This window comes from Pantherophis guttatus, chromosome 2 (assembly GCF_059756535.1).
Source record: "Pantherophis guttatus breed Tessera chromosome 2, ASM5975653v1, whole genome shotgun sequence".
NCBI lineage: Eukaryota > Metazoa > Chordata > Lepidosauria > Squamata > Colubridae > Pantherophis > Pantherophis guttatus.
The window spans coordinates 145,853,065-145,878,277 of record NC_142064.1 but is presented as its reverse complement, the minus strand read 5'-3'; the positions used below and the strand labels follow the sequence as shown (position 1 = coordinate 145,878,277).

General features: G+C 41.3%; 1 protein-coding gene across 3 annotated transcripts in view; it reads right to left on the bottom strand.

The window, feature by feature from the left end:
- The window catches only part of C1QL4 (complement C1q like 4), a 44,456-nt gene extending 37,353 nt beyond the window's left edge, over window positions 1-7,103 (bottom strand). For all 3 annotated transcript variants that reach the window (XR_004590535.3, XM_034412552.3, XM_087886975.1), the window contains exon 1: window positions 5,643-7,103. Coding sequence is in view for 2 of the 3 variants with exons in the window: in XM_034412552.3 (XP_034268443.2) it covers window positions 5,643-6,206 (564 nt within the window). In the remaining variant the exon portion in view is untranslated. The remainder of the gene's footprint in view (window positions 1-5,642) is intronic.
- Between the last annotated feature and the right edge of the window lie 18,110 nt (window positions 7,104-25,213).

Below are 25,213 nucleotides of genomic sequence, written 5' to 3'. Positions count from 1 at the left end.
CTCCTCCAAATCTTCCCCAATAACAACAACCCTATGAGGTAGTTTGGCTTAGAGAGAGTAACTGTCCCAGTGACACTCAGTGTGCCAGCTGAGCGTGGACCAATTGGTCTCTCTTATGTCAGACCAATTTGTTAACCATGATACTTCACTAGCTGTCTAGTTTGTCCTTTGAGGTAAACCCAAGGAAAAAGTTCATCTAGTCACGTGCAAAAGGCTCAGACTTGGCCTCTCCATGTATCCTTAATTAGGAAGAAGCCTTTGTCGGCTGGAGGTGATAATTTCCAGGCAGATCTGAACCACAACACTCCAGTGAGGAGCTGGATTGAAGCCATACCTGGGGCTGCCCTATTACTAGTGAAGTCTCATATTTGAGCCATTATAGAAGCAAATTTTGAATAATACTTGAGGCTGAGTAGAAAAGGAAAACTAAACTAAACTCAACCTCTTCAAAGCCCAGGGACAGGAGCCAAGAATATGTCGACTTCCTTGTGAGATTTGAGACTGACAAATGATGAATATTGAAAGAGATTGGCCAAAGAGGGCACAAGACAGTCTGATCTACTTGGGAATGCTCCAGGTTCTCACTCCGAGAGAGGTACGCTGCCTGTCTGCCAGCGAGCTGAACCGTGCCAAGACGGAATAGCTGAGCAGAGATTTGGGGTTGGGTGGGGGCCGTTTTGTGGGTTTGGACTCCTACCAAAGGACTTGGAATTTTGAATCAGCTCTCCCAATTGCCTCCACGTATCCTGTTGATCTTCTCCCTGTGCATCTGCTTTACAATCTTGACTTATTAATGGCAGAGAAAGCTGTTAAAGATGAAGAAAAATTAAAACGGGCCCGGCGAGATGTATGGAGGGCAGGAATAAGTTGTTCTAATTCTGATTTTCGGTAACTTCTGAAGTCTCATGCTGAATTAAACCCTTGTTAGGCTTGGATCCCTTCTGTCTTAAGTGGCTTTTCAGGTGTTGCCAGAGATGTCAAGTAAGGCATACGTGTCCATCTCACCATTGAGTTTATGACCCTTTCAAGACATCTCTGCTTTTCAGAATTGAGAACTGCCTTCTGAATTTAATTTGCCCTTCTAATTCCAGAGTTTAAGATTTAGCAATTTAAAGTGGGGATTGGTAGAGATGTCTAGGTTTAAAATCACAATTCAGGGGAATTGTTATATTCCCCCAACCTCTGGTTCTCTGTCCTGAGGAATCCCTTCTATTTACGCCTTGATTAATTGTGCATTAAGAATGGGATAGAGTGCTATTAAACTCGGAGACTTACAAAGATTAAGTGCTAAAGATTTTGTTTGTTTGTTGTAGGATCCTGCTGTCTATGTGTGGGTAAGCTTTTAAACCTCCCCCTTATTTGTGTATAGGATTATTGTTGGATTTATAGGATACACATAGATTTCTATTTTGATCCTTTGATTAGAAAAAAGGTATAGGACATACAGTAAAGAGAACAGGAGTTGTGTGGAAAAGGGAAGGAAAGCAAGAACATGGCTACTGCTCCCTCCCCAATCTCAATTGACAGGAGGTATTTTGATCTTAAAACTTTTATTTTTTTCTAAAATGCCCCTTCCTGACAAATTGACTGCAAACAGGTCTCAGGAGGCGAATTGACTGAACCAATATTACCAGGTGTCCTGTCAGTTTTTATCCTTCCTGCTATTTATTATTTAATAAGCAGGCAATTGTTCCTCTCCACCAGGCACAAATTGTGAAGGTGTTGAAATTTAAACATCTCTCTGAGGGAGGGGAAAAATTAACCCTCTCGTTGCTGCTTTCAATTGTCTGTTGCGATCTATGCTGCTGTTGGAGAAAGGATGGGGGGGGAGAAATTTTTATTTCAAGTTAGGAGTGGGGGCTGGGAGGAAAAAGCAGAAAAAGAACAGAAAACCTCACAAAGCATCAATCACTTGGGGAAGAGGGCAAGGCAGCGAGTGATACAGCCTGACATAAATTCTGATCAATAGAGCCAAGTGCCATTTTACTACCTGGGAGGAGAGGCTCCCAATTTAGGTCTGGCAGCCTTTTTGATGTCTAAATATTGCTGATAATTAATTGACTTTTTTTTTTGGAAGAATAAGAGATAACTGTGATGATAACAATAACATTGGACGTAAGTGTGAAATCGATTGTGTTCTCTATTTTTTAAAAAATTGTCCTGGAATTAAAGAATAGAGCCAACGGCATGTTTGGACTGTCCCCGATTTATTTATGCGGCAAGGAAAGTAAGTGGCGGATTGGTACGCTGTAGCATACAAACATGCCTGGGCAGGCACTCATTTTGGGGGCCAAAGTGAGGAACCAGACACAACCTGTTTCAATTTATGTGACTATCCAGAAGAATGGCTAAGACTTGTATTTTGGAAGTGTCCTCCAAAGCCAGGCCCAAATTGTTGTCTTAGTTCCACTGAGTTTCCCCTTTTGTTTGCTACACGCCATGTCCCTGGGTCTTTACTTCACACATTGTGGGTTGGGATGTTGCAATAAGGATGGATGTGTGTGTCACATGTCCACTGTCAAGACGGAAGTGACTCTACCTGTAGCACTTGAGAGGTTTTTTTTTGCTGCTCTTAATCCTCATTGAATTCAGAGGGCACAAACTAAACCCCCCCCCCCCCAATTCAGTTGATGTTAGCTGCTTGTTCACTTTCCAATCTAATTTATTTATTTATTTTACAAGGAAAAGAAAAAAAGTGTGGGGGGGAAAGGACGCAGGACAATAGAAACAGATACCAATTGAACAGAAGAATTCTATCCGGCTGTTAAAAGATTTTTGTTGTTTTTGCCTTTTCACAAAACAAGTAATTATTTTTACATGGTATGTCTCCCAAACCCTTTTGCTGAAACTCCCTGTTAGCACATGTAAATATGTTTATTGATTTGGTGAAGGGAGATGACAGATTCCTTCTCTTGAGATGTTGCTTTCATTAGTTCAGGTGGCTTGCTGAGGGATAAAGGAATGAATTTTTAAATTTCAGATCGATGTCTTCTTTCTATTTAATAAATGAAAAGAGTTGGAAATGAGACTCTCTAATTTAACCTAATCAATGTAATAATTTGGTGCCCTAGGTAGATTTAAAAAAAACGAACATTTCACTCATAGTTATCTCTCTTAATCTTATGGTACCAAGTTTGGAGACTTATGAAAAGCCATTCAATAAAAAAAGAATTATCTTGAAAAATAAATAACTTTTTAAAAGCCCAAGTTGCTTGTAAAGTTTCTATCCACCTGAAGCTTCAGGCAGGCAGTTAATAAATACAGAGAGGAGGGAGAGGTCATATAAACTAGTTTATTGAAAGCTGGTTAAAAGAAGGGCAAAAAGGAGCAATGGATTTTGATGGATGGAAAAATTGCTTGGCTAGAGAGAAACAAAGTAATATAACATGCAAGATGATATTGAAGTAATATTGCTCTGCATTTGGCATTCACTTGGCTAAAAATATTTCTGCCCCTACTTTTCTTTTTAGATTCATAACCCAATGGTGTAGTAATATTTTAGGTTCAATCGCAACAATTTATTCTGATAATTGTCAGATTTTATCTCTATCACCATTATCTCAAGTTGGGAATGAAATTATTAGTAATTTTTGTCGTTGAAATATATTAATACTGAATTTTTATGCAACTATGTGTACATATAAATGTATGTGCCATTGACCTGGAAAGCATGCAAATAATAATTATATAAACTTACTAATCTTTACATACCGGTATGGGTTGCTACCAAAACCTGAGGTAAATCTAGATTGTACAACATAGTTCAATACACACAAATTATTTTATTTTTCTCTGCAATTCAGCATAACTATTTCTTAACTATTTGCATACACCATATACAATATATATGTATGATAATTCTTAGCATTTAAATTTTATATATTTTGATATATTTAGTACAATACTGACTGATTGTTTCTCTTCAATAATAAAACAATGGGATATTGAAGAATACACATTAGACACTGTGCTAAAGTGAATAGCTTTTTCATGTAGGTGAAGACTTCTTAATGTTCATTTTTTTAAAAACATGAAGATGAATGGAGGCAATTTGTATAAATGATTAATTCATATGCATGCTACAAGTACATTATATATGTATAATTTATGAAACATACACTTGGTGAATATAGGCACAACCGTTTTAAGAAATACCTCATTCTTGTGTGCAGGGCATATCTAATAACCATTTTATTAAAATAAACTTAATTATTCTGCAACTGGAAGAAAACAATTATCTTACTGATTTGTTTGTTTTACTAATTGCTTTCTAAAATCCATTCATTAATTTTTTTTTTGAAAAAGAAATATCCGTTTCCTCTCCTTTCAGTTGTACACTCTATCCATTAATGAGAGATACCTATTTGAGAGAATGCCCATCAGTGTGTTGCCTTAACAGCTGGTTGCATCGTTATGCAAAGTTTTGATTTCAGATTTCCTACTGTATCAGGAAGCGGAAGGTATTTCTTTAATTATGGCACAGTGAACTGAAGTTTCACAGTCGATTAACATAAACAATATTTAAAAAACAAAATAAACCCCCTTTCCAAGCTATCTAGAGATGTGTAAACAGAACAAACCCAGTTAAACTGTGAATCCTTTTTCAGCTGCTTTTGATCCAAATGGTCTGAGAATCACAGAATAGAATTTTTCTCTCAATAGTATATTGCCTTACATTATGCTTTATTTTGAAGTATGTATTTCTTTAAAAAGAAACAAAAGAGCCATTCAGGGTGGAGAAAAAGAGAGAAAAGTTGAATTCAAGGGTAATTTCCAATTCAAGAATTTTTAGTCAATTGACAGCAACACTGAATTGCAAATCTAGAAATTTTCTTAATGGGAGAACCTATGTTAAGTGATAAATACCAGAAATATATTTTATTTATTAAGCCATATTCTTCTTCTTTTTCCTATGAAAATTCATAAGAAGAGAACTAATGACCATTTATAAAGACAAGCTTATTTTAAACACTGTATAGCATGCCTTGTGATTCTTGTAGAGCTTTTAATACTGATGTTACTGTTTTATTTTAGATCACTCATTGCAAATGTAAAAATGAATGAGAATGAATACAGAGAAAAAATAACAATTTTAACTAAAGTTAGAGGAATTAATCCCTTCTTCTAACTCTTTGTGAGCATCCTTATGAATAATAAAATCATTCATTTGAGCTGCAAACGTCTACAGCACAATACTACATACATACATAGCACAATCCTGAGATGTGGGATGGATTGTGCTCCAAGTAATTAGTTGTGAAGTTTCTGCACTTAAAGCACATTCAGGTTTAGACTAAGTTTTTAGAACAGGTGCAAGGTGTTTATAATTAAGAAATAAGGCAAAGGTGAATGTTAGTTTAGGAAGGGTTTAAAAGAGGAGGAGCTAGTAATGGTCACTGTGGTTAATTGTTGGAGTGGGAGGGGTCCTAAATTTGAACAGGTAGAATGAAGAACAGGTAGTTATAATAGGCTACACCTATCAGTAAAATGAGACTTAGGAGTAGAGGAAATTAATTGGGAAGAGGCAGAGGCAACAGAAACTCACACAGATTTGTATACAGAAAAAGAGAGAAAGGTAAAACAGGAGAAAATGACCGTGGAAAGGAAAGACTTTGGGGATAATAGAGAGAGCATTACTTTACCTGCCCGTTCTTCATCAGATCTGCCCACATGCTGGTACCATCACCACCACGCATGAGCACATGGTAGGTGAAGAAATAGATGCCAGGGAGAGGGCAGGTAAACTTGCCACTTGATGGTTCATAGTAGTTTCCCACATTAGTCACCACATCATCAAAACGAAGGATCTCATACCCTTCGTGTGGTTTCCGCAATCCTGCATAAAAGGCAATTTTAGGGCTGTAGAAAGATGGGATGTAACCTCCAGGACCTGGACCCGGTGGGCCCGGGGGACCTGGTCTCCCCGGCTCTCCAGCTGCACCTCGGGGCCCAGGTGGCCCCGGAGGTCCTGGCGGCCCACGGATTCCAGATTTGGCCTTTCTCCCTGGGTCTCCTTTCCCTCCAGACACATAAGGCGGCGGTGAGATGAGAGCCAGTTCTTGGCTTGCCTCTGCTGAAGCTGCCCCGTGGGTCTGGGGAGTGTACGGATCACAGACCATGCGACAGCTGCCCAACATCTCATAGTGGGAAGTAGTTTTGGAGCTGTGCACCAGCAAAGGGATGGCCACCAAGAGTACCAGCACCATGGCCACCCCGATGGCGGCCCCAATGACCCTTTTTTTGCGGCTCAGCCTGGAGGCGGCCAGGGTTAAAAAATCGTCTTCGCTTTTGGAGGTAATGATGGAAGTTTCTCTGGAGTCAAAAACCACGCGGACGGAGGTGTCCCCTGAAGGGTCCCTGGAGTGATGCTCTCCTCCGATGTCCTGTCCTTGGCAACGAAGCACTGGTTTCCTTACAAGGCAAACTCCGTCCCAAGTTGTGCAGCTCTGCTCCTTGGTCTGCCTTTCCTCCACTAGAGAACTGCTCTCTTTCGCAGGAATCACTTTGTCTCGCTCCTACTTTCCGGAGAGCAGCAGCAGCAACAGCAGCAGCAGCAGCAGCAGCAGATGTGTTAGGGGGTGGAGATGGAAAGAGAAAGAATGTGTGTGCCAGTGTGTGTGCCTCTGTGTGTCTGTGTGTTAGAGAGCGCGAATATGTAAGTTCTGTCTATGCCTTCCTTTCTCTTCTCCAGTGGAGATCTCAGCTGGTGGCCACGGAGCAGCTCTAGGCTTCTTGTGCCATATCATATGGCCATCAACGGACAGCCAGAGGGAGAGAGCAGGATTTCCTAACAAACAGGTCACCCAGCACCCCTCCCTACCACATGCAAGAAGACTCTTTCCATAAACTCAAAAAGAGAAGATCAGACTGAGCTGTCCAAGATGCAAAAAGTAGCTTTAAGCCAACCAGAGCGACCTCTGGTGCTTCGCAAAGGAGGCTTAGCGGCTCAGCTGTGGAGACAGGTCTGTCTGAAGTCTGGAAGGGTCTCCTGCCATCATCCATGGCAGCTGGGCTTTCTGCTTGCTTTCCCTGAGCCTGGGGCAGATGCTCAGGCAGAGGGGAGCAGGAGGCCTCTGTCCTCTGATGGTAGCAATCCAGTTGGACAAGCATCCCCGTCCCGTCTTGGAAGGAAGAAGGACTCTTGAGGGATGATAAAGCCTCTCTGCCTGCCTGCCTTGGCCATTTGCATCGCTGAGGGAGGAAGAGCTCCTGTAGTTAGTGCCCCCTCGCCTCCATCTCTCCTGGACTCAGCTCACTCTGTCTACATCCCAGCCAACCCCCAGCCCCGCTGGCATCCGGAGTCATGTTTAAGGATGTGTTTTATATGCTGGGGTTGTATCATTTCCCCCCCTGCAATTAAGTGCTCTACCTTTGTGCCTCCTTTGCCTCTCTCAACGGAGATTGATTAACAGCTGACAGATCCAGCAGGAATCTCCTAGAGGGGCTGCAAGCCATCCCATTCATTAATTAATCAATTATTCCCCCCTCCCCAAACACCCAACTCTCTCTCTCTCTCTCTCTCTCTCTCTCTCTCTCTCTCTCTCTCTCCCTCTCTCCCTCCCTCCCACACACACACACACACACACACCCTGCACAAAGAAAGGTGCCTTAATGCTCTGATTCAGTTTGCTGAGATGCTATACAAAGCGGGGTGGGAGGAGGAAGACTTAAAACTTCAGAGGCAGCAGCTACACATTGAGACGGCTGAGGAAACCGAACAGAACACATGCGTGAGAATGAGTACATGCCCCATTCAGACTGATCGTTCCTGCTGACATGGGGATCATTCATAAACATGCATGGGGAAAAAAAAAAGGATCCATGCGTAAATATGGATACGCATTTGAAAGAAATAATATCGGATCTGTTGGGTAGGCAAATAATATACAGTGATGTGTGTGTGCGTGCAAGCCTGGATGTCTGTGTTTACTGAAGTTTGCCTTTGGTTTATAGAAGTGTGTAATAGAGGAATATCCAGGAAGGTTGAGGATATGGGCATGATAAATACATTTTAAGTTGCAGAGGAGCAACTGTACCTGTATGTACATTAGAGTACACACCTATGTGCTGAAAAATGTTCAGAGGTAGGTTGAATTGTTTGATTGACTATTATGAAACTAATTTTGGAGCAGGATACTAGAGTAAGGCGATATTTTATTAAAAGCAGGTACTATGAAAAAGGCCAATCCTTTTCACCTTTCACTATATAGAGTCCTTCTGTCAGTGTGCTGTTATGGTTTTATTATCCACTGCTCCTTCTCTCTTTATAAGCCTTAAGAACATTGTGTGGCCATTACCTTGTCCTTTCTCTGTCCCTTCAGATTCGAATCCACAGGCATACCAATGCAAGGCTTGGTTTTTGTTAATGTCATGGAGGCAGATTTCACCAAGTGAACGGAAAAAACAAAAAACAAAACAGACTTTTCCGCATGAGATCTGTGTGTTCAGGAGTCATCAGAAACATGCAGGTATATGTGACCGGCATTAGATCTGTCCGATTAGAAAGAACTCTGTTTGCATTTATTTCTAAATCCATTACTACACTAATATATATAGTTCTAGAGGAATACCTACTTTTGTATACACGCATTCATGAATGCACTTATATTGGAATGTGCAGAATTATATTTGTCTAATGATCAAAAAAATGTGCATATTTACCAAACACATACGATACACACACACACATACACACACATACTGTTGTTGTTTTTATAAACTGCTTAGAGTCCCCGAAGCAGTCTAGTAGTTTCATAATCATTCAATCAATCAATCTCCCTGATGGTAACACATATATTTTACACACACACATACAGACTTCCTTTCTCAGTTCATTGGCATCTTCCTTCTATTGAATCACGACAGCATATCAAAGACAGCATAACCCAAAGCAATAGTACATCGAGTAAAACCAAAATATTTATATTATATAGACAGGCAGAATATCATATCATCACCGCTACCGGCTTGGCGGAACCGGGCGGAACCAGGTGGAACCCACCACTGCACACACGTATGTATGTATGTGTATATATATATATATATATAAACGGAGCGCTGTTCCGTGTGCCTTCGGTGATTAATCATGCTGACTACATGACCACATGTCTTCGGACAGCGCTGGGTGTGTGTGTGTGTGTGTGTGTGTGTGTGTGTGTGTGTGTGTGTGTATATGCATATTCTTTCTAGCCAGGTTTTACCTACGTAAACTAAGTTGTTCTGGAGCCTAAGTAAACAACTTAGTTTACGTAGGTAAAACCTGGCTAGAAAGAATATGCACATAAAAGCCTACGAAAAAGAAAAAGACATATATATATATATATATATATATATATATATATATATATATATATATATATATTTGTTTTCTTATAAGTCCAAAATAGATCTATCTTAGTCTCCTTAGTCTCCCAATGGGCAGCAGAGTGTTTGCTGGCTGCCAGAAAAAAAAGGCCTAGAAACTAGTGGATTGTGATTTCACTGAACTAGGACTGCATAAAAATCTTGGTTTACTTAGGAAGAACCTGGCTAAAGAGAAATACATACATACATACATACATACATACATACATGCATACATATAAAGTGTTTTTCTATCGAGGCACCTGGTCTACAGCAATATGTGGGAGGGAGCATAATGCATCCTTTTTGCCTTTCAGCTCCAATCCAGGAGCCCTCAAGCAGTCGCATTGACGACAAACCATTTTAAACCAAATTTATATTTCGCTGATGAAGAAAAAAAATTAACTATTTCTTTATCAGCGAAATATAAATTATATATATATATATATATATATATATATATGTATATATATGTATATATATATATATATATATATATGTATGTATGTATGTATATATAATGCACACTGCCTCTCAGTTCATTGGAATCTTCCTTCTATTGTATAATCAATATATGTTGATGTCCTTTGGAAGGGTGGTGAATAAGTGAGTTTGGATTTTGTTCTACCTTGTTTCCTTCTGTTCCAGTTTTATCAATTGCTATAAGCTTGATATTAGGTAAACAGAATGAGTTTTAAATGGAAATGTTGCAGTTCCTTTTCTAGAAGAGTCACTTTGTTCTCTAATCTACAGCATTCAAAGGAAGGGAGGGAGGGAGGGAGGGAGGCAGGTTTTTTAAACTGGATCTGAATCTGAAGCACATATACATGTATATGTTTGTTAAACAAGCATTAAATAAAAAAGAATGTGGCTGGAGACACTAGACTGATTTACCAGTGAAATTAATCCCCCCCAACACAGGTAGTCCTTGATTTATAACTGACCCCAAATTTTCTGTGGCTAAGCAAAACAGTTGCTAAGTGAGTTTTGTCCCATTTTTACAACCTTTCTTGCCACCGTTGTTATGTTAATAACATGGTTGTTAAGTGGATCTGGCTTCCCCACTGACTTTTCTTGTCAGTAAGTCGCAAAGGGTGATCACATGACTCCATGTCATATGGCAACCGTCATAAATACATGCCAGTGACCAAGCATCCGTGACCACAGTAATGGTTATAAGTGTGAAAAATGGTCACAAGTCACTTTTTTTCCATGGTGTTGTAACTTCAAATGGTCACTAAATGAAAGGTTGTAAGGCAAGGGCTACCTGTAATAACAAATGCCTGTGTGGCATTAAAAAAACCAGGTGTTCTCGCTGGAGGGTTCCTCCTTTGGAACAATTCAACTGCCTCCCCCTCTGCCATCACCCCAAGGTAGGGATGACTTCCATTTTCATAGCCTCCTGGAAACTTGCAAAGATCTGATCCTTCTGGAAAGCCCCTGGAACCAGATATGTAATGACTGATAATATAATATAAATGTTTTGGTTTTAATCGATGTACGGTACTATTGCTGTCGTTGCTTTTATAAACTTGCTTAGAGTCCCCTGAAGCGGACTAGTAGTTTCATAATTCATACATTCAATCAATCAATCAATCTCCCTGATGGTAACACATATATTTTCTTCCTGCAGGAAGAACTCTACTGGAAACTTCTTCTGGGTCGTCTATGGCAGGGGTCTCCAACCTTGGCAACTTTAAGACTTATGGACTTCAACTCAGCTTTGCTGGCTGAGGAATTCTGGGAGTTGAAGTCCACAAGTCTTAAAGTTGCCAAGATTGGAGACCCCTGTTCTATGGGAATGTTGATGAAGAAGTAGAGCTGTGTGGCTAGCAAATCCCAAAGATGGGTGGTGCAAATGTTTCCTCCCCCCACCCCCAAAACCTGGGATCTTCCAAGCAGATTTAACAGAGATTTCCATCAGCCCCACCCAAAGTAGCTCTTGGATGTGTCAGGTTGAATCCAATACATCTGAAAACTGCCAGCCTGGGAAAGGTTGCCTTATACTGAGCACATACAGGTACCCATTGTTTAATAGCCACAATTGGGACTGGCAACTCAGTCATTAAGCAAAACAATCTTGCTTCAGCTTTCCTTTGCTTTGCCGACCTGCAAAGGTCATAAATTGCACTGGTTGCAAAGCAGGGGTGAAATCCAGCAGGTTCTGACAGGTTCTAGAGAACTGATAGCAGAAATTTTGAGCAGTTTGGAGAACTGGCAAGTATCACCTCTGGTTGGCCCCAAAGTGGTGTGGAAATGGAGATTTTGCAATATCCTTCCCCTGGAATGGGGAGGGAATGGAAATTTTGCAGTATCCTTCCCTTGGAGTGGGGTGGGAATGGAGATTTTGCTGTATCCTTCCCCTGCCACGCCCACCAAGCCACACCCACCAAGCCATACCATGCCCACAAGCCACGCCCACAGAACCGGTAGTAAAAAAAAATTGGATTTCACCACTGTTGCAAAGTTACATTTTCATCACCCTCGTAACTGCAAACGTTCACTGTCTGAGGTAGTCAGTAAACAAGGACTCCCTCTGTACAGTAGGAATGACTGAACTATTCTGCCTGTCTCAGTTCTGTCTGGGAGACTGATGTCATCCTTGCACCGATGATATTAGTTTGGGCTGGGGGATTGATGTGTGAATTCACTTCTATGTGTTTGTATGTATGCATAAATATGTATTTTAATATGCAGCGTTTAAATCTTTACTCTTAGCACCTTGTTGCTGCTACCTAGTGTTGTACACCACTAAGCTAAGCAGGTGCTAACCTCATCTTAGAATTTCTGCTCACTTGCATTCTCATACACTTTCTGCATCCATTCCTATCCTCCCCGCCCCCCCGTTTAATATCTTACGTTTCCCTCCACACAACTTTTAACATTGATTTGTTCCCTGGCATGTGACAAAACGGAGCTGTATCAGAGGGCTCCTTTGCGGTGTTTTCACCCAGAAGGCAACAACGCAGAGACTCCAATACATCTCAATCGCGACATGCCTCTGCCCCTAGCAGCTGTCACTCACTCTCCCATCTCTCCCCAACCTGAAGAAGCCGGCTGATTTATGAGTTGCTCTTTTACCATCTTTCTTGAATTTTTACCGTCTTTGCTGAATACCGCTTCTTTATGCAAAATTTAGCTTTTGCCCTCGGAATTCCCAGGAGGCTAGATTTCCTTCAGGAGGGATTAGAGTCTGCATTTTTCTAGGCAATTAAAAAGGAAGAGGGGAAAAAAAAAAGACTAGAAAAATGCAAGGTTTTATTGTTGTGTACCATGGGCGGGGGTAGGTGAAAGAGAGAGATAATTTCTCTGTATTCATGAAAGCAGCGCCCACTTAATTTTTTTTACTGAAATGAAGGGTGGTCCTGCATCTCACATCTCCTCCTGCTCTTTGTGGGCTGGGCCTCCATTGTGCTAGTTTCTGCCTGTGTAGGAAAGAAAAGTGTGGTTTTTCCATCACTAAGGCTTTGCCACTACTAGCCAGTGTCTGCCAAGCGTGCACACTTGCATCCTGTTGTCATTCTCTGTTTTACTCTCTGCTGTCCTTGTGAAATCCTACTTGGTCTCAAATTGTGTACATGTAAACAATGCACATGGTTGAGCAGCGTTTCATTTCTTACATTCTCTGGCAGCCTGGGGTTCCATTTTTTGTGCTTCTTGTAAGAATGAAACTTTTTTTTTCTAGAGAACGTTTGGGTGAATTATGTGCAATTGCTTACTTATTCTACGATGTATGAATATTTGTCTTTCTTTCACCTAATCACTATTTGCTTCATCTCTCTGTTGTGGTTTTGTGTGTGTGTGTGTGCGTGCGTGTGTGTGTGTGTTGGCATCTCTTTCCTTTATGTGTGAGATTTTGTTATGCTTCAACTGGTCATCCTTTGTTTGTTTTTGCCCTGCATTGGTTTGCTGTGTTGTTATCACACTGATTCTTTGATTTGGGGCATTGGACAATTCCCGTTCTGAGGCCCTGCTGTGCTCCATGTTTCTGGTCCTTCTTTCTCCTGCTGACCCACATGCAGAACCCACGTCCTCCCATTTCTGCAACAGTATATGTAATTTATTAGTATCATTTTAAAACCTGCAGTCCTGGACAGAGCCTTTTCAAAGGGCAATAATCAATCAGCTTAGGATATTAGATGGATTTATGGATGCTTTATATACTAGGATCAATGCAATTCTTAAAAGGGAAAAAAAAAAAAACCCAAGCCAGCCAGCCAGCAATGTTTGTGCAGCAAATTATGCTTGCCTCCCGCCCTTATCCTCGGTGCAACGGCTGAGCAGAATATATTTGAGGGGATTGTCATAGGATCGATGCTCTGATCTTCAGCTCCACCTTGGCTAAAGACAATTGCTTTCCCCTCCTCCCTTCTACTCGGCTTTGCTTGATGGGGGGAACGGAGGGGGGGAAGGAGGCTCTAACCAGCCAGCCAGTCAAGCTGTTTCCTTTGTAGCCCAGAGGCCACGGGAAAGACTGTATTGGAAGTCTTCTGCAGGCTGATCCTAATGAGCAGCACAAGTGAATTAATTAGAAGGAAGCTGAACAGTGGGGAGAGGAGAGGCCTCTGGAAGTGGAACCCCTGCTAATTAGCAGGACGCCTAGGTGGGGGCATCCAGGCAATGTGGCAGATAGCCAGAGACCTCAAGGAAAAGCCTCAAGTTAGCTCAAGCGCCAAGGGAATCCTTCCTCTGATGAGAGAGGGGGGTGGGTGGGCTTTCCTTAGAACTGCCTTTGTTTCAGGCAACAGAAAAACCAGGATATATAAGTTGTGCTTACCAGCTTCTTCCTGTACATCCAAGGCTCCGAATGTGCCTTATGTGCAGCAGACCCACTGATGAATTTGGTGGACTGCAACGTAAAAGAGATCCAATGTGATTAAAGTAGTGGATCATGGACCAGGACTGTGGAAAAACAAGTCCAAGCCCACTCTCAACCGTAGAAGCCCCAGTCACTACCTTTCAGCCAAAGATACCTACTAGTCAGGGGTGGGTTCTACTTGCCTTTACTACCGGTTCACATCGTGCCCCCTTGCTTCGCTCACATGTGCGCACTCTTCTGCGCATGCGCAGATCGCTTCTGATGATGTCCGGGTCAGTGGGCGGAGCCTCCCACCAGTTTTACTACCGGTTCTATAGAACCGGTCCAAACCGGGGGCAACCCACCACTGCTACTGGTACCTCACAGGAAGACCAGTTATGGGAATCAAATGCAAAATGAAAGTCCTATGTGAATCACCTTGATTTCCTGGAGAACAGGTTGGGTACAGCATGAAATAGCTAACCTAAGCAACAGGCACAATTATAGCCTATAACACTGTCTGCAATAAATTGCAATCTAATAGGATGTGTACAGGGATCAGCATGCAGGGAAACAGTTGTGCAATAAGATGCAGCTTGCGTGGTTTCGAGTTCTGTGCAGCCACTAATATTCATCTTTCTCTCTTGGGTTTCCTATCACATACCAATTATACATGTGGCTGTACATCTGCAATTTTCAAGTTGGAACTTCTGCAATCTATTTTGGTTTTGTCTGGCTGCCCCTCATATCAGGACTGGATGCAAAATTAAGTTGGTTCCTTTTCCTTAGAAATAAGTAAATGTCTATGGAGATTCTCAACCATCCAGGTCATGGTTGTCCCAAAAGTGCTTTTCCAAAAGGTAATTGGACTTTCTTGATTTTTTTCCTTGAAAACGTTTCGCTTCTCATCCAAGAAGCTTCTTTACTTCTAACTGAATGGTGGGAAATGAAAGGATTTATATTCTTTCAAAGAATATCCAAAGAATATAAATCTTTCCAGCCGTTTTTCAGGCCTCAATCATTTCCCTGGCTACCTTTGTACCTGCTTGACCAACAATCTTAGTAGCTGTGAAATTGAATGCATGTCCTTGTTCATTGCAGTATGAAGCTATCAATGAGTTTGGGTCTCCTTGTCTGGCTGCTTGCTAGTGTTCTTGCAATCTGGTGGTTAGCTTCCTCCCTGTCGGTTCCTAATCACAGGGGCAATCCATGCAAGGAATCCAGTAGATTATATTAGGAGTATCTCCCATCTCCAAGCGATACATGATTTGTCCTCATATGGTAGCCTCTGGGCAGTGTGTGATGCCCACTTGCAGGTCTCAGAAGCTGCATTCTACCGCTTCCAATGTATGGCAGGGTGTGCCATATAGTTGGTCTTGTACCTTATTTCTTCCTTTCACTCCTTGCGTTGCACAGGCATCTTGTAATAAATGCTTGTGTGTACTCATTCTGCCTGAATTGTTCACGTAGGTACCTGCTCCCCAGTTGTTTAACTTGCTAGGTACTACAGTGGGGTCTCACCCTGCCATATCATGTTCTGACACAACTCTTTTTGTGTGACAGTGGATGGTTACTGTTGAAACTAAGAATGTGTGGAGCACTGGTGATCTTGTGATAAACCGTGATTTTTAGGCTTCCATCTTCCTGCCTGTTGACAAGCACATCTAACAATGGTCATTTTCTAGCCGTTTCTTCCTCTATTGTGAATTGTATGTCTGGGAAGACGGAGTTCAGTAGGGTATGAAAGTCTTTCAGTGCATTTCTTTTGATGATGACAGATGTGTCACCCACATAGAGGCACCAAAATTTAGATATGTAGTTTTGAAATGCATGGTGTTCTGGTCTGTGCAGGATAGTTTATTCAATGACTCCCGATATTGGGGATCCCATGGGCGTCCCTTTTATTTTCTCATACATTTCCCTTTTGAAAGTGAAGAAGATATGTTGACAGCACTAGAATTGCTTCATGATTTGTGTCTTGGTTAAGTTGTTCTGATCCGTGTTGGACTCTTCTTCTAGTTTTCTATCTATTACTTCATATGCTAAGTATCCATCCTTCCCCACTTAGCATACATCCGGCACTATAATTGATATTACTAATAAAGCACAGGCCAGAAGGTAGAAAGCCCAAGCTCAATGACCTCGGATTGGTAGGATATCTCACGAATTAAAATGGATTGAGAGGTTATCCAACATTTTCAAAGAGCCCTTACTGATAAGAACCAAGCTCACATAGTATCACCAGGTAGCTGGCTCTACATGGACACATTGGTGAAGTTTTCCTGCACGATGTAGAAGTGGATTTTTCCCTTGCAGACTCTTGGAGTAGTTGAAGAACAATGATTGGTCGTAGAAAGCAGTCTCTGAAACTTATTAGATCCTGCTCTCTGAAGAAAGGAGGGGGAAAATGTGGATGATCAACTTATAGGATAGAGGGAATGAAAGAAAGTAGAAAATGAATGTTCAATAAGTTAATACTAAAATATCTGTAAATAGTGATATATAGAAAGAAAGGATCACTGCATACAGCTGAAAAGGAAAGTGATATTTTCTCTTTTTTTGTTTTTATTTTTTATTTTTGTTCTATAAATGTTGTATGTCTATGTTTTGTTTTTAATGTGTTTAAAATAAAAAACTTTTAAAAAAATAGGTCCTGTTCTCAAAATACCTGGGCTGTAGCATCTAGTATTTTCTTTCTGCATGTTAATACTGCCTCACTGGAATGAGGAACAAATTGTGCTTCCCTATTGCAGCAAGGGAAACCCAGGGCTGCTTTAACCTTTATAAAGACACTTACAAAATGCCCATCATTATGATGGATGATTGTGTGTGCGTGTGTGTGTGTGTGTGCGTGCATGTGCATGGGGAGAAGGAGAGATAGAGATGGGGAAGTATTTGCACCACTCTGTATGCACAGACACAGTTTTTCCCTCTGCAACGCTGAGAGTGAGGAACGGCAAGGTGCTCTTGTGCTCATCCTATAGAGATGCCCCTATGCACAGTGCTTCACAGAACCAAAGGGAATCACCAGGCAGGTGTCTGCTACTGCTTTGAGAAGTCTTCTCTTAAAAATATGACTGCATCCTTTCATCTCTGGGGCCCCATCCTGAGATTCAAAGCATTAGGATTTGGTTTTAATGCTGATTTATTGGGTTGTTTGTAGGTTGTTCTTCAATTCCCTAGGCAAATTATAACAATCCATTTAAAAAAAGACAATCTGAAAACAATCCATTTTTAATATATACATGTGAATTTACAACTAGTTCAGAGAAACAATAAAACAGTTAAAACTGAGCATAATATATTAGCATAGCATGGCATGGCATGGCATGGCATGGCATGGCATGGCATGGCATAGCATAGCATAGCATAGCATAGCATAGCATAGCAATATCAATTTCCCCAAGCTGTAAAAAATAGCTTATATAGCACACAGTCTATTCTTGTAAGGCGTGAAAGATCAGGTCCACATATCTTCCAATTAAACTGATCTGCTATTTATACCTATGTACAGGAGTATTCTCAACTAATGGTTAGCACCTGCTTGGACTTAGATAAGGGTCCATAGAATTCAAGGGACTTAAGTTTGCTTGTGGCTGTGTAGCAAAGATTCTTGGCTTGATCCCTCTTTTAACTCCACCCCCAGATTCTGCCACTCCTCCTTCAATTCCACCTGTAATAATTATATAGAACTGGAATGAGTAGAAGATAGATCCACTATTAGATTTCTGAGGGATTTGTAGGCTACTACAGATTTCAAATTCTAATTGTTTAATTAACACTAGAGAAAAATTACCCTGCTTGTCATCAAATTGTATTGTTAGAACAATAAAAGGAAACTTGGCTTAAACCGGTGTCAATTTTTGCAAGAAACCAATGCCAGCCTCACAGGCTGAATTAATCTCTTGTTTAAACCATGATTTGTTGAATAAGCCAAGCTGGCTTAGTTCACACATCACACTAAGGCCATCAGCTAACTGGAACAGTTGAAATTACAAAAGTAATTAATTTAAAACAAAATGCATTCTGGCATTACGCATCTCATTAGACCCTACTCACGCAATCTCCCGTCTGTTTCTGTGTTTAACATATTAACATTTGAGCATAGCATAGCATAGCATATCATAGCATAGCATAGCATAGCATAGCATAGCATAGCAACACAATATAAATTTCCCCAAGCTGTAAAAAAAATAGCTTATATGGATTGTGACATCAAGCTAGAAAATCTAGCTCTTTTGAGGTGGAAGTACCTGCTAGGTATGGACTGCAAAAAGCTGGATGACTACTAAAAGGCCCCAAAGAGATGAAGAAGACTCTTTCTCTTTGTTGTTATCTAGTGGTCATCTGCATTTTTGCAGCCCAGCTCCGTTAATACTTCAGTAACACATTCTCTAATCAATGATTAGTACTTTGTGCAACCTCAGAGGCCAAATTCTCAGCCATATTTTGAATTCCTGTGTCTTCCAGAGGTGTTGGAGTTCATTTCCCATAATCTCCCATGCTGGCAAGAAATTCCGAGAGTTGAAAAACAGTAATCTGAGACAGGGATCTCCAACCTTGACAAGTTTAAGACTTGTGGACTTCAACTCCCAAAGTTCCTCAGCCATCTTTTTTTACTGGCTTTTTTTATTTTGCTGGCTGAGGAACTCTGGGAGTTGAAGTCCACAAGTCTTAAAGTTGCCAAGGTTGGAGACCCCTGATCTGGGAGACACTAGGTTCAAGAAGTCTGGATAAATTGTAGCTACTAAAACTTTTGAAAACATGGTAGGGGAGGAACTACAATGCTGCTTTTGTTAAGTTTCCTTTGCACAAGTCAATGTGGGGCCCTTCAGTTACATTCTAGAGTGCAGGTGTCAAACCCGCAGTGTCACATTGCCGTCAGGTGATCGTTCACGACGTTTTTTCCTTTCACGGAGCTGGGATGGGCATGGCCTGCGTGTGACACATCTGGCTCGCGGGCCACCAGTTTGACACCCCTGTTCTAAAGGTACTGAAACATAGAAGTCAATGTATAAATGTTGAACCTTTGGAACGGAATTATGTTCTTTCCACTAGTGCTATAGCAGCCAGAAATCCCTTTTATGCGGTGTGGAAGTTAAACAAATGGAAATTAAATAATACCTACAAATGAATTCTCTACTGAGGAGGCAACCTTGCCTGAATAAGAGTCTTAATCTTCCTATTTTCCTTGGCCCCACAGTGCTCGTTCCTCTGGGCCCTGTTTAAATCTGAATTCTCATCACCACAGAGGCTGAGGATCCCAGGTTATTCTTTAATTCATGACTTGGTGATTTGTAATTCATGATTTCATTATTTTGATATTTAAGCCACAAGGATTTCAGAGAAATGGCCCATTTTGCAGGGCTACTCATTAAGTGCCCCAAATTGCAAAACAATCAAAGGTCTGCTTGTCAATCACAAATGGTGACCCCATCCTCGAATCCCATAGAGACTTCAGTTGTAATGGTATGCCTAGCATTAGCAGACAAGATAAATTGGTCTCCTGCTAGGATGCCTATCACATATTCCAAAGTGGGGCAAATATTTTTGCCTTATATGACTCTTTGGAGCAGAAATGTTTTGTTCCACCCCATCTTATTTCCACAATATGCCTAACCCACCTGATTAATAAAGGTTCTCAACATTGGCACTTTCCCCCTCCATCTATATTTTGCTCTTTGATTTTAATGCCTTCCCTCCTTTCTTTGTTTTGTTTCTATCCCTTTTTTTTTACCAACTCTCATGTTCCTCAACAAATACCACTACGACACAATACAAAGTGGTGACACGTGTTTCTCTGATGACAAAATATTCTATGCCAACCTCTGGCACTACAGGATATCTGCTGTATCTCTCTCTCTCTCTCCCCCTCCCTCCCTCCCTCTCTTCTGTATCATCTCTCTCTCATCTCTCATCTGTCTATATCTACCTATCATCTGTCTGTCTGTCTGTCTGTCTGTCTGTCTGTCTGTCTGTCTGTCTGTCTATCTATCTATCTATCTATCTATCTATCTATCTAATCATCTATTGGATTTCTGTCTTGAGTAGGGGGTTGATTTAGAAGATCTCCAAGATCCCTTCCAGCTCTATGATTCTGTGATTCTATCTATCTCTATTTCTCTATTTCTCCATCTATCTCTCTCTTTCTCTCCCTACATATTATCTGTCTGTCTGTCTATCTATCTATCTATCTATCTATCTATCTATCTATCTATCTCTCATTAAATATCATTTATCAATCTCTATCTAAATTAAATACTGCCCATCTCACTCGCAGAATGTTATGCACAAATGCCTCCTAGACACTGCCTTAAGCAGTGAGCTGATGCAAAGGAATCATTTAATTGTACTAGAGTCCAGAAGCAGTGATGTTTTGTTTAAAAGTGAGAATCACATTAGAAGTGTGCATTCCTGTGTGTTTGTTTCCAGGAGCAAAAATGGCAGAGCTGTCTTTTCATTATTTGGGCAGTGATTTCCCTCCGTTGGAGGATTTGCATAGATCTGACATCCCTTCTCACTTTGCTTTGGTATGAAGCACTCTTGAAAAGCCAGATTGCTTTCTGGAGGTGCTTAAATGAGAAGATTATCATGCTTTACATGCTTGCCAAATGCTGTTTTGCAGGCCGGGAGCACTTCTTAGAAGCAGAGTCAGCAGAAAAGAGAATGTGCAAAACTGCCCTTAATTCAAAACCAAAAGGTTATAAAGTCAGGGAAGCATCTTTATTTCTTCTAACAAAAGCAAGAGATTGAAAAGGGGACATCCATTTATCTGAAATTATTTTTTTTAAAGTTTTGATAATCATTCAAGATATGAGTTACATTTTTTAAAGAAAATTAAGTTAAACCTTACCTTCGCACCTTCCCGGTTCGCACTGGTTCGCAAGAACCAGTAGTAAAAATTTGTAGTAGTTCGGAGAACCGGTAATAATATTGGCTGGCCGAACCGGTCCCTGGCCGAACCGGTCCCTGGCCTGGTCGCCACTTGCTTGTCCCGCCCACCTCATCAGAGGCTTTTTTTTTTAACTTTTAAAAGCATTTTTTCTACAACCTCTTTGGCCGAAAAAATGCTTTTAAAAGTAAAAAAAAAAAAAAGCCTCTGATGATCCCGCAGCTCAGCTGGGATCGGCAAAGGCTTTTCAAAGCATTGTTTTCTGCAACCTCTTTGGCCGAAGAGGTTGTAGGGGGAAAAAATGCCTTTAAAAGCCTCTGACGATCTCAGCTGAGTTGCCTGATCGGCAGAGGCTTTTCAAAGCATTGTTTTCTGCAACCTCTTAAGGTTGTAGAAAAAATGCTTTTAAAAGTTAAAAAAAAAAAGTTGGCCACGCCCATCCAGTCACATTACCTCCCACCAAGCCACGTCCACAAAATAAGCCACGCCCACAGTAAAAAAAATTAGAACCCACCCATTAGAAGATTTCTCAGTAGTGTACGAAAAGTTAAAACTGAGATAACTTCCACTGCTATTAAAGCCACCAGTAAATAAGCCCTGTTTTCTGGTTGCATTTTTTACTGAAAAACATCCTGAAATTGTATTGAATTCCACTACACAGAATTAGAAAACTTCAGCTTTTCTTGCTGCCAACTAAAAAGGGCAATAATTCATAATGTTAGGAAGGGCAGGAATTTGGAGGTATGTGGGAAATGGCTGTCCCTAGTGCTGGGTGCTCTTTAAGGTACATGATTAGACAAAAATGGAAGAAAGAATGGAGAACAAGGTGAAATCATAAGTGGAGCAGCACAATAGATAGAGATGTTATGTTTTAAGTGGATGAATGGAAGGCAGGGAGAGAGAGATTAGTCCAGGAAAGCTTTTCTGGACTGAGTGCCCAAAGTGTGCATGAGCGCAAACCCCCAAAACGTCCCCCTGCACATGCCCCCACATGCACGTGCAGCCCCCCACATGTGCTCCCCGCATGCATGTGTGGCACCCCTGCTTGCGCCCCCCATGGATGCCTGCGTGGCCCCCCACGTGCATCCCGCCCCCCCATGCATGCGCGACAGAGACCCGAAGACCAGCTGGCTGATGGGAGGCACGTGTGCATGCGCGGCAAAGCCAAGCTGGGGCGATGGCTCGCATGCCCACAGAGAGGGCACCGCGTGCCACCTTTGGCATGCATGCCATGGGTTTGCCATCACTGGGATAGAGTAACCATGGTGCATGTCCATGAGTTTCCAATATTCTTTAATTTTCTTTAGCAATGGGATTTGCCAATGTATTTTACTTTGGTCCACAAAAAAAGTCTGAATAAAAAACTTTCACTGTCACTTTCCTTAGAGAACCTCTGAGAATCTATCCCTGACATCAGTTTCAGCCGTGGCTCCAAAGAGAACCAACTAACCCTAACCCTACTTTAATTTTCATTAACCACCTAATTTCTCCATGTATTGGTCCACAAAGAAGTACAAACGAACAGTTGACTCATTCTCTTTCCTCAGAGAACCTCCAAGAATCTACCCTTGACATCAGTTTTTGGCTCTGACTCCATGGAAACCTAAACCTATCCTAACCCTAAGCCTAACTACAGTTTAATTTTCTTTGACAATAGGATTTTCCCATGTATTTTATTGTGGTCCACAAACAAATCCGAAGGAAAAGCTGTCATTGTTGCTTTCCTTAGAGAACATATAAGAATCAATACCTAACATCAGTTTTCAACCTTGACTCTGAGGAGACCTAACCTTAACCCTAACCCTAGTTTCACTTTATTTGGCAAAGGGATTTTCCTATATATTTTACTGTGGCCCACAAAGAAGAATGAAACACTGTCCCTAGGAAACCTCTATCCCTAACATCATTTTTCAGTCATGACTCCAAGGAGACCTAATCCTAACCCTAAACATAACTCTAATCCTAATTTTATTTTCATTGGCAATGGCTTTTCTGAGGTATTTTACAGTGCAGAATGATGTTCAAACAAAATCTTGTCATGGTCACTTTTCTTAGGAAACTCTCCCCTATCTTCAAAATCAGTTTTCTGTCCAGACTCCAAGGAGACCTAACTCTAACCCTAACCCGAGTTTCAATTTTATTGTCAATAGGATTTTCCTGTACATTTTTCTGTGGTCCAGAAAGAGTGAGAACAAAAAGCTGCCATGTTCTCTTTCTTTTAACAACCTTTAAGAATCTAGCCACGACATCAGTTTTCAGCCCTGACTCCAAGGAAACCTAACCCTAACCCAATTTTCATTTTTATTGGCAATGGGATTTTCCTATGTATTTTTCTGTGGTCCACAAAGAAGTTCAAACAAAATCTGTTAGGTTCTCTTTCCTAGGAAAACACTTGAGAATTTGTCCCTAATACCACTTTTTGGCTCTGACTCCAAAGAGACTTAACCAGGGGTGAAATGCTCCCGGTTTGGACCAGATCGCCCGATCCAATAGTGATGGCGGCAAGTGGTTTGGAGAACCGGTAGCTTCTGCACATGTGCAGAAGCGTTACGCGCGTGTGCTCGGGATTTGAAAACTACTACTGGTGGAAACTCATTGTAAGGTTTTCTTCCTTTGCTTGGTTTACATTGCAATCAGTTGAATGAATTCATAGAGGGATAGCATTTGGGAGTGGTTGGCATAGCAAGTCCTAAGATTTCTGTCTGGTGGGAGGGAAATTTGTCCAGGATGTTTGTATTGTCTGTCTTGTAGAAGTAACTGCACACACACACACACACACACACACACACACACACACACACACCACTCCGAATCAGACTGAGGCTATCCCCTTCATCTACCCCCACATCATAAAGCTTCTCCTAAGCTGGTTCTTGCTCTGTGGCACTAAGGCCCAAACAATCATACCTCCCTGCCAATTCCATGAGGGAGGGGGCATGCTCCCTCAGGCAGTTCCCTCACTGAAGAGGTAGCAGAAAAGATATCTCCAAACCCAAAGCCCTGATTGTGACTCACAAATGATGTTGCCCAGTAAGGCTGAATATGTTGCGCCGGTGGTCTCATTAGTAGGAGTCCCAGGAATCATTGTGCACAATTTCAAAAATACTAAATAGCCTGGATTGCACACTGGCTAACCTCAATTTGGCCTCACAAACACTGGATGCATTAACTAAGAGGTAAGGCTGGTTCAGGAAGCAACCCTTTGAAAAGGGCAGCCAGTAGTTATTTACTAAAGCAAAACCATGGTTGTGAAGAATTTTGGGCCATGTGCTTTCCTCAAACCTGACTGGAAGCTCACAGAAAGTGACATCAAACATCTGAAAATAATTGGCATAGAAAATTGGATACTGTAAATTCCTTTCCAGAACTTTTGCCCTGGCTACTAGACCTTCATGGGTTGAAAGCTCTCCACCTGGGAGCCACTGAAGGGATACTTTTCTGATGCCTCTATCAATGCCTTCCCCTTTGCATTAACAGTTTGATCAATGCTTAATCTTTTGCCAGTAAAAGTGTGTTTGTCTCCCACGCTTATTATGGCAAAAAGGGAGGAATAGTGGGAAAATCCCATTAACAATGAAAATGAAACTAGGGTTAGGGTTAGAGTTAGGGTTAGGTCTCCTTGATGTCAGGGATGAAAAATTGTGTTAGGCTTAGATTCCTGGAGGTTCCCAAAGTAAAGAGAACCTGACAGCTTTTTGTTTGGACTCCTTTGTGGATCGCAGTGAAATACAGGGGAAAATCCCATTAACAATGAAAATGAAACTAGGGTTAGGACTAGGATTAGGTCTATATCATGTCAGGGCTGAAACATTTTATTAGGCTTAGATTATTGGTGGTTCCCAAATGAAAGAGAATCTGACAGCTTTTCTTTTGGACTTCTTTGTGGGCCGCGGTGAAATACATGGGAAAATCCCATTAACAATGAAATTGAAACTAGGGTTAGGATTAGGGTTAGGTCTCCTTGGTGTCAGGGATGAAAAATGGTGTTAAGCTTAGATTCCTGGAGGTTCTCAACGTATAGAGAACCTGACAGCTTTTCATTTGGACTCCTTTTTGGGTCACAGTGAAATACATGGTGAAATCCCATTAACAATGAGAATGAAACTAGGGTTAGGATTAGGGTTAAGGTTGGGTTAGGGTTAGGTTTATTTCATGTCAGGGCTGAAACATTTTGTTAGAAT